The 9,838-nt window shown below is 41.3% G+C and overlaps 1 protein-coding gene across 1 annotated transcript in view; it reads right to left on the bottom strand.

The window, feature by feature from the left end:
- Positions 1 to 306: 306 nt before the first annotated feature.
- The window catches only part of LOC139754280 (uncharacterized), a 24,139-nt gene continuing 14,607 nt past the window's right edge, over positions 307 to 9,838 (bottom strand). The window contains exons 2-4 of the mRNA XM_071671663.1: positions 2,747 to 2,815; positions 2,358 to 2,494; positions 307 to 1,352 (exon numbers count right to left, since the gene is read on the bottom strand). Of these exons, the coding sequence (XP_071527764.1) occupies positions 725 to 1,352; positions 2,358 to 2,494; positions 2,747 to 2,815 (834 nt within the window). The 3' untranslated portion in view covers positions 307 to 724. The remainder of the gene's footprint in view (positions 1,353 to 2,357; positions 2,495 to 2,746; positions 2,816 to 9,838) is intronic.

The following is a 9,838-nucleotide window of genomic DNA, read 5'->3' as shown; positions in this document are numbered from 1 at the left end:
ATGGCCACTGCTACACAACCCCACCCTCCGTCATGCAGCCAATCATCAACCAGCCCCAGAGGGATTGTTTTCCAGCAGGTGCTGACGCATCCTATATCCCCGCTTCTGTTTGCATACATACGATAGTCTAGCTGACAGGGAAGACGTTTAAAGTACTATCATGAAGACAAAATAAGTCTATATGTGATTTCAGTTTACAGTCTTATTGTAATATGTTCATCAAATATCTAACGTCTCATCACAGTGAGGCTGCATCGTAGGAATCATAGATGGACGTCCATAATGATGGAGTATTCAAGATAAAGGTTACCACACAACAGTTTACTCGTCATGACATAAATTTATAAAAAATATATTTAGAATATGTAAATATGTATAACATAGATGAAATACAGCGAGCTCAAGACAGCTATGAGCACGTTCCTTGCAGTCTCAACTAAATTTCGACTCAAACCTTTTTCTTGATAATAATGAGATTGCTAAGAAGAGCAACAGTCACCAACTCATGAGTGCTAGAGTTGTCCTTCACTGTACATGGACTCCAGAATTAAGTGATCTTATTTCAGACGAGGAAATAAAGTCATTTTACAATCCGCCGAGCAGTGAAGCTTTTAGTAAACTTTCGCAGTCAGAGACGATCCATCTCTCTAGTGCACCTCATCGAAATCAGTTCGCTGCACTTCAGGTACAAGGTCCTCTTACTTATAGGGTTTGGTGTGCACATCTAACCCTGGAATCTCGAGTCGTTTTCGTTGCTGTCATTAATGATTCCGCCGTCGATAATCTCACCGTTGATGATGCCTCCGTCGATGATGCCTCCGTCGATGATGCCTCCGTCGATGATGTTTCCCCGAGATTCTTGGCGGAGGTTGAAGTTCTGCTCATTACCGAATCTTTGCTCCTGACTGTTGAATCTCTGTTCCTGACTGTTGAAACTCTGTCGTTGCCTGTTAAAATTCTGTTGCTGCCTGTTGAAATTCTGTTGTTGGATGTTGAAACCCTGTTCCTGGCTGCTGAAACTCTGCTGTTGGCTGTTGAATCTCTGTTCTTGGCTGTTGAATCTCTGTTCCTGGCTGTTGAATCTCTGTTGCTGGCTGTTGAAGTTCTGTGAGGGTGTGAAAGATGGCTGGCGGTTGAGACTTGGCCGAGGGGCGCTGATCACGTTGACCGCGGCTCCGAGGGTGGAGGACAGGCTGGCGTCGATACTCTTCCCAAAGCCTTGGGATGCGAGAGCCCCTGAAGAGCTCACCTGGCTGAGGGTGTTGGAGTAGTAATTTGTGACGTCGTCGCCGGGCTCCTCGCTCACTTCAGCCTGGAAGCCAGAGTCGCCATCCACATAGTATCGTACCACCCTGGAGGACAGGTAAGAGAGGACAGTTACATAGACGCAATCATGAATAACTCTCAAGAATGGTGTTTTGATGGGCGTCATGTCATACATTTAGCACAGACGGCAAAGGTTAAGTTAGTATGAAGACTGAAGGAAGACAAACACAGGATAACTTAGCAAGATGAAGCTGATACATCAGCTGAAACGCTGATGACAATTAATGTCACCTTTACAAGGAGATGGAAACTTTCAGATCTTTCATTTGTAGATTAAAAAAAAAGGGGAAATAGATTAAAAAAAATTAATCCCATTTTTGAAGCACAAGGACTACCACTGTTAACAAGGACAACTACTATTAATTAAGTCGATAACATGAAGAGTCATGAATAAACGAAGACTAATTATACGACGTGAGAAAGACGGTGGTGGTGTTTGGGAGCGACGAGTGTGGTTATTAGAGGAGTACCTTAGAAATGATGAGATGCGATCCTGTTTTGCTGAAGAGTTAAGGAATGATACAATGATTTAATCAGTGAAGATTAGATCTCAATCTGCTCAGTATCAAAAGCATTTCATGATATTCAATTGCACGAAAGGAAGTACAGTGAAAAAGAACTAAGAACAAATCATATCTGTTCTCTGTGTCTGACGTCTTTGGCAGTGGCTCCTGCTCCAAGCAGTTTATAGTCACTTACCTAACAAGAGACATGAGACATTCATCAGTTATGATACGAGAGGAGTCTATTCGTTTACTGTTACCCTCCTGTAGTAACTGTAAGGTTCTCTAAATTCTAAATTCATATTTTCTAAAGTTTTCCTTTAGTAATAAGTTTGCATGATGATGTTGTTTACAACGAATATTCAAGTGAATCCTCTCTCGTGTTGGGTAAATATATCATGAAGAACCTTCTTGGTTTGTACATACAATCGAACTTTTGATAAATATAGAAACGATTATATAGTAAGGTATTGCACTTTATATCCACACCCACACGAACAAGCACGTTATAGACTCCCAGATGCTCACAGATAGAGTCCGTTGGGTTGGAGCCATCGGTACTCGCCCTCGGTCCGTCCTGACGGGGAGACGGACTCCTTGTGTTCCTTGGCGTCGCCCGTGTCCGGTACGTTCACACCGTACGCGAAGTCGTAAGGCGTCGGTTGCTGCAAGTGAGAGACGTCAGAGAGTGTGTTACAGTGATGCTAATCTTATCATAAGTGATTATAGCATCATACAGACTACAAAGAGAAGAGGAGAAAGTCGTAACAAGGACTTGATAGATGACTTATCATTTTTATCTTGCGTATACATTAACTAATGTTGCTCCCTGTCAGCAAAGATAAAAACAAATATTCTGACTGAATCTCCAGGATCATGAGGGTAAAGAGTGTGAGGACGTGTCGGGTGTTGCTTACCTCGTTACTGTCGTCTCCAAACTGTGGGGCCCCAGTGGCAGCCATCACCACCAGGCTCAGGAGGAGGAACTGAGGGTAGAAAAAAAGAATCATTGTCAATATGGTTTACATCCACAATGTTTACCTACACGTGGAGATGCCAACACTCCGGGCTCTCGTCTATTCGTTCCTGTGGAAGGGCATAGTTCAGTGATATAGCCAATCACTCCATTCATTTTTCCTCCCTCACACCTTCTATATTGCTGGCAAAAACTTCCCGCTCAACGCAATCATTTTCCCGAAAATATATCACCCACAGCAACCAGCAAGTTCCATCCTGTCAAGGATATGAGTGAATTATTGCCAACTTTATATGGGGTTTAGTCATCTTGCGTCCAGCATCTTCCTCTGCGTGTCCACAGACAGAAGGTAGATATTTTTTTTATACTATATAAGAGTGATGTCGTCAACAAGATGAGTATTACAGAGAGCCTTACGCTAATGTGATCTGTCACAGAATGTGTGAGTCTGTACCAAAGGCGATATTGAGTCTATGAATATATTTTTCATGTTAACTGAGACGACGCGAGCAACTGAGACCATGATCAAGGCTGTCCCATCAGCGCTCTCTCTCTCTCTCTCTCTCTCTCTCTCTCTCTCTCTCTATATATATATATATATATATATATATATATATATATATATATATATATATATATATATATATATATATATATGGCACAACGTGTTTCACAGAGATAATCTGTCTCATCAAGTGCCAATAATTCATAAAGTGTTTATATCCCAACACCAAATCACCAACAAAAATACCGTCCTGCTTCTGCCATTCTAGACGACACACTGGCCTGACCGACGGTGACCGTTTAAGGGAAAGCGAGGGATGCCAGGTGGTTAAGGGTGTTGTGTGGAGGGGGTTGGCCTTGGTAACCAGATGTGTGTTCGATTACCTATTCTCATGCGTTCGTTTTTTGCTGATTCTTTCATAATGATTTGGTTGATAATAGGATGGGCTTTGAATTTAGCTGGGGACAAATTAAAGTTCTTTGTATTGGCAATTTAGACAGATTCAATGACGTTACGGGCAGCATAATCACAGGAAGGGTACAATGTGACTGGGTAGTTATGGTCTACAGGGTAGTCGTTTTCATGACAGTGTTTGGTGATCACATTTTTGTGGTCATCCCTGCGTACTGAGTGACGGTGCCAATAGCATCTCTCAATTACAGTTTTACTGGTCTAGCCAATGTATACATCTTTACATGCCTTACGTTTGACGGCGTAAGCACTCCCAATTGTTGGATGATTTGGCCTACTTTTTGTTAAGGTGTTACTGATAGTGTTATTGCACTGGAAGGCAATATTAAAACCACTGTATTTTAGTAACTGTGTTACATATGCTAGGTTAGGAGAATAAGGCAACACTACCCATTTAGACCTATCATCATTTTACATATTTTTGTTACTAGATGCATAAAATGTCTTCCTAGCTTTCCAGTAAGATATGTTCGCTAACCATTTAGGATAACATAACTGCCTAAAGATACGTCTTATATGACTGCATTCGTCTACCAGACTTATATCTATACTAAGAATAATGATGATAATGATAATAATAATAATAATGATAATAATGATAATAATAATAATAATAATAATAATAATAATAATAATAATAATAATAATCTCTTTTTCTTTTTTTCTTTCATACTATACGCCATTTCCCGCGTTAGCGAGGTAGCGTTAAGAACAGGGGACTGGACCTTTGAGGGAATATCCTTACCCAGCCCCCTTCTCTGTTCCTTCTTTTGGAAAAATAAAAAAAAAAAAAAAACGAGAGGGGAGGATTTCCAGCCCCCCGCTCCCTCCCCTTTTAGTCGCCTTCTACGACACGCAGGGAATACGTGGGAAGTATTCTTTCTCCCCTATCCGCAGGGATAGAATTATAATAATAATGATAATAATAATAATAATAATAATGATAATAATAATAATAATAATAATGATAACAACAATAATGATAACAATAATAATAATAATAATAATAAAAATAATAATAATAGTAATCATAATAATAATGATGATGATGATAGTAATAATGATAATGATAATTTGTTTTAGGATACTCAAACGTACATAAATTTTCTACTCATGAGCAAAAGTGATTTCATAACAAACAACGTCTCATGTGACTTACATAACTACACCAGGAAGAAGTAAGACTCCTGTAATGAGGACGGCCCACTACAGTATTTCTCACCGAGAGAAAAGGAATATATTCCGTATGTCAGACATGCATATTTATTTTCAGTTGACTGTCCTTCAAGTCGTAAGTGGACAGCGAGAGGAAAAAGCCGCAAAATACGTAACATAACCACTTTTGGTGTAAGTCGTAACAAGGACTTGATGAACGACTTAACTATTACCATCAGTGTATACTGAACATGTTTGCTGACAAGAATCAAATGCCGGTAGATAAATAGTACTGACACAAGTCATCAATGAGTTCCGCGAAATACCAATATACCGTTAGTGTGGTAGGGGCCCGTGCCTGAGAGAGACTTGGAGAGTCTGAAAACATAAAGAGAAAAGAAGAGGTCACAGGTCAGAGACTTTCACTTACTCCTTTATAACGTGACTCACCTTCTCCTGTTAGAAAGTCATACATAATACATGCGTGAGTAAGTGCGTACACATATAGATACATACATACATATATGCATATGTATGTGTTATGAACAACATATTCGTGAAATGCCATCCATTCCTTTTCCCCTCCTCTGCCACCCGAATCATTCCGTTAAACTCACATGAAAAGACAGGTGGCGCTCACTCCTCTTCATGAACAGATATGCTGTGTAAAACTTGGCCCAAAAATCATTTTACATTGGGTTCTGGAACTTATCGTCGGCAGGATCCTTAAATCTGAGCCTGAGATGACTGAAACATTTAAGAATACCGACTGACTAAGCGAACTTGCGAGAAAAACTTTGTAAGATGTAGCTCGAATCTTGGTCCAGTTTGATGATGGTGTAGCTTCTCCCTGGGTCATCGAAGCTGTTTCATCATACGGGCAAATCTTCCCCAAATGGATCAATTTCACTCCTCTGATCTTGCATTTCTAGTTGCACGAGTCATCGTCTCAACACATGGTGGAAACTGTATACATTGACGAAATGAAGCCTTGAAAAATGGTTCTGGAAAGGGATCACAACACAGGAGGTACTGATATTCGCCCATGCAATCACATGCCAATGTTGGCCGCATATCTGAATACGGTGAGAAGAATCAGCCAGCTTCATTACGAATACCTGTCACTTGTGCTATGTTGCTGCCACACCTCACTGACGCAAACCACTGATGCAGAACGTAAATACCTCCTCAGTCACACACGTTTCACACGTACGCTGCAAAAAAAAAAGATAGATAAATGAAGACAATAGAAAACAGGATCGCTCTCTGCACTCAGATTCCTGCAGGATGTCTCACGTCAAGGGAGGAAAAGACATTCTTACTCATCCACAAGGACGCACGTCTGCACCACTCACAGGTACCAGACGGACGTGTCCAGCTTATTAATGAACCACCACCGGGGTTCGTAGCTTGTGATGCAAGATGCTGTTGTTTACGTAACAAAGGACGTTATTTGTAATAACCTGCGGGGACGGAACGAGCAACTACGGGGGAAATGATGAGAGAAATGTGGCTCTAACCCAGACTGTTTAACTTCCTGCTTATCTGGCTTGTCCACATGGTGGTGCCTTGGGTGATTTTGTGATGAGCGGCTTTTTCTGTATTAGGTAAAGATCCTGGACCTAAGCCACACCGCTTAACCTTGTGTTTATTTGGCTAAATGGAAGCCAAATAAGAGCTAAGTGGAAGAGAAGATGCACACTGCTGTATTCATCTTTTCATATTCCTAATGCTGTGTTGACTCAAGACCAGTGTTTACACATCCTCTGGTGACATCAAGGTGAAGAAGCGCGAGTGGGTCACAGGAGTTAGTTTCAGGCCATTAATGTTCTGTTTGCGTCCCTGTCCCACAAATCTTAGAGGCACGACGTGTTATCCAGAGGGAATTAGAGGGAGAGAGAAAGACACAGAGATCTATGTTGACATGCACAGTACAATGGGCTCAACACGGGCTAGTGATGAAAATACAAGTTCATTCCAATATGAAAGTAATGGCCTCCAACCTTCATCAAGGGATTGAAAAAGAATCCTTCTCCGTCCAGAAGAGATCATTACCACAATATTGCTTTAACATTCAGCAATGTTCCAGCAATTAAATGATTTATACAAGCTATATTGAGAGACGAGGAAGAGGACTCGCGTACATTATACAAAGATCTGGCCCTCACATTTACGTTCGTATGTAGATATGAATATCCTATCCGATGTACAGACGTGTAACATGATAATTGCCCCATGTAAGAGCATCTGATTCTAATGACTCAGTTTCCCGTCTCATTACCCACCGCAGACCTGGACATGCAGTATCACCAGCGCTCTTTTTCCTACACGTTATGATATCATATTCATTATGAAGAAAACAAACGAATATATTTCAGTAACAGTAAGACTCGTAGCAATTTGAATTGATATATGGGTTGATTAGAAAGGGTAGTGAGTAGTGGGATGAAGAAGTAAGATTATTAGTGAAAGAGAAGAGAGAAGCATTTGGACGATTTTTGCAGGGAAAAAATGCAGTTGAGTGGGAGATGTATAAAAGAAAGAGAAACGAGGTCAAGAGAAAGGTGCAAGAGGTGAAAAAGAGGGCAAATGAGAGTTGGGGTGAGAGAGTATCATTAAATTTTAGGGAGAATAAAAAGATGTTCTGGAAGGAGGTAAATAAAGTGCGTAAGACAAGGGAGCAAATGGGAACTTCAGTGAAGGGCGCAAATGGGGAGGTGATAACAAGTAGTGGTGATGTGAGAAGGAGATGGAGTGAGTATTTTGAAGGTTTGTTGAATGTGTTTGATGACAGAGTGGCAGATATAGGGTGTTTTGGTCGAGGTGGTGTGCAAAGTGAGAGGGTTAGGGAAAATGATTTGGTAAACAGAGAAGAGGTAGTAAAAGCTTTGCGGAAGATGAAAGCCGGCAAGGCAGCAGGTTTGGATGGTATTGCAGTGGAATTTATTAAAAAAGGGGGGGGACTGTATTATTGACTGGTTGGTAAGGTTATTTAATGTATGTATGACTCATGGTGAGGTGCCTGAGGATTGGCGGAATGCGTGCATAGTGCCATTGTACAAAGGCAAAGGGGATAAGAGTGAGTGCTCAAATTACAGAGGTATAAGTTTGTTGAGTATTCCTGGTAAATTATATGGGAAGGTATTGATTGAGAGGGTGAAGGCATGTACAGAGCATCAGATTGGGGAAGAGCAGTGTGGCTTCAAAAGTTGTAGAGGATGTGTGGATCAAGTGTTTGCTTTGAAGAATGTATGTGAGAAATACTTAGAAAAGCAAATGGATTTGTATGTAGCATTTATGGATCTGGAGAAGGCATATGATAGAGTTGATAGAGATGCCATGTGGAAGGAATTAAGAATATATGGTGTGGGAGGCAAGTTGTTAGAAGCAGTGAAAAGTTTTTATCGAGGATGTAAGGCACGTGTACGTGTAGGAAGAGAGGAAAGTGATTGGTTCTCAGTGAATGTAGGTTTGCGGCAGGGGTGTGTGATGTCTCCATGGTTGTTTAATTTGTTTATGGATGGGGTTGTTAGGGAGGTGAATGCAAGAGTTTTGGAAAGAGGGGCAAGTATGAAGTCTGTTGGGGATGAGAGAGCTTGGGAAGTGAGTCAGTTGTTGTTCGCTGATGATACAGCGCTGGTGGCTGATTCATGTGAGAAACTGCAGAAGCTGGTGACTGAGTTTGGTAAAGTGTGTGAAAGAAGAAAGTTAAGAGTAAATGTGAATAAGAGCAAGGTAATTAGGTACAGTAGGGTTGAGGGTCAAGTCAATTGGGAGGTAAGTTTGAATGGAGAAAAACTGGAGGAAGTAAAGTGTTTTAGATATCTGGGAGTGGATCTGGCAGCGGATAGAACCATGGAAGCGGAAGTGGATCATAGGGTGGGGGAGGGGGCGAAAATCCTGGGAGCCTTGAAGAATGCGTGGAAGTCGAGAACATTATCTCGGAAAGCAAAGATGGGTATGTTTGAAGGAATAGTGGTTCCAACAATGTTGTATGGTTGCGAGGCGTGGGCTATTGATAGAGTTGTGCGCAGGAGGATGGATGTGCTGGAAATGAGATGTTTGAGGACAATGTGTGGTGTGAGGTGGTTTGATCGAGTAAGTAACGTAAGGGTAAGAGAGATGTGTGGAAATAAAAAGAGCGTGGTTGAGAGAGCAGAAGAGGGTGTTTTGAAAGGGTTTGGGCACATGGAGAGAATGAGTGAGGAAAGATTGACCAAGAGGATATATGTGTCAGAGGTGGAGGGAACGAGAAGTGGGAAACCAAATTGGAGGTGGAAAGATGGAGTGAAAAAGATTTTGAGTGATCGGGGTCTGAACATGCAGGAGGTAGAAAGGCGTGCAAGGAATAGAGTGAATTGGAACGATGTGGTATACCGGAGTCGACGTGCTGTCAATGGATTGAACCAGGGCATGTGAAGCGTCTGGGGTAAACCATGGAAAGTTCTGTGGGGCCTGGATGTGAAAAGGGAGCTGTGGTTTCGGTGCATTATTACATGACAGCTAGAGACTGAGTGTGAACGAATGTGGCCTTTGTTGTCTTTTCCAGCGGTACCTCGCGCACATGAGGGGGGGGGGGGGGGTTGTTATTTCATGTGTGGCGAGGTGGCGATAGGATTGAATAAAGGCAGACAGTATGAATTATATACATGTGTATATATGCATATGTCTGTGTGTGTATATATACGTATACGTTGAGATGTATAGGTATGTATATTTGCGTGTGTGGACGTGTATGTATATACATGTGTATGTGGGTGGGTTGGGCCATTCTTTCGTCTGTTCCCTTGTGCTACCTCGCTAACGCGGGAGACAGCGACAAAGCAAAATAAATAAATTGATAAGAAAAAATGAATAAATATATATATATATATATATATATATATATATATATATATATAT

This window comes from Panulirus ornatus, chromosome 16, assembly GCF_036320965.1.
Source record: "Panulirus ornatus isolate Po-2019 chromosome 16, ASM3632096v1, whole genome shotgun sequence".
Taxonomy (NCBI): Eukaryota; Metazoa; Arthropoda; class Malacostraca; order Decapoda; family Palinuridae; genus Panulirus; species Panulirus ornatus.
This window is presented reverse-complemented; position numbering and strand designations above follow the sequence as displayed.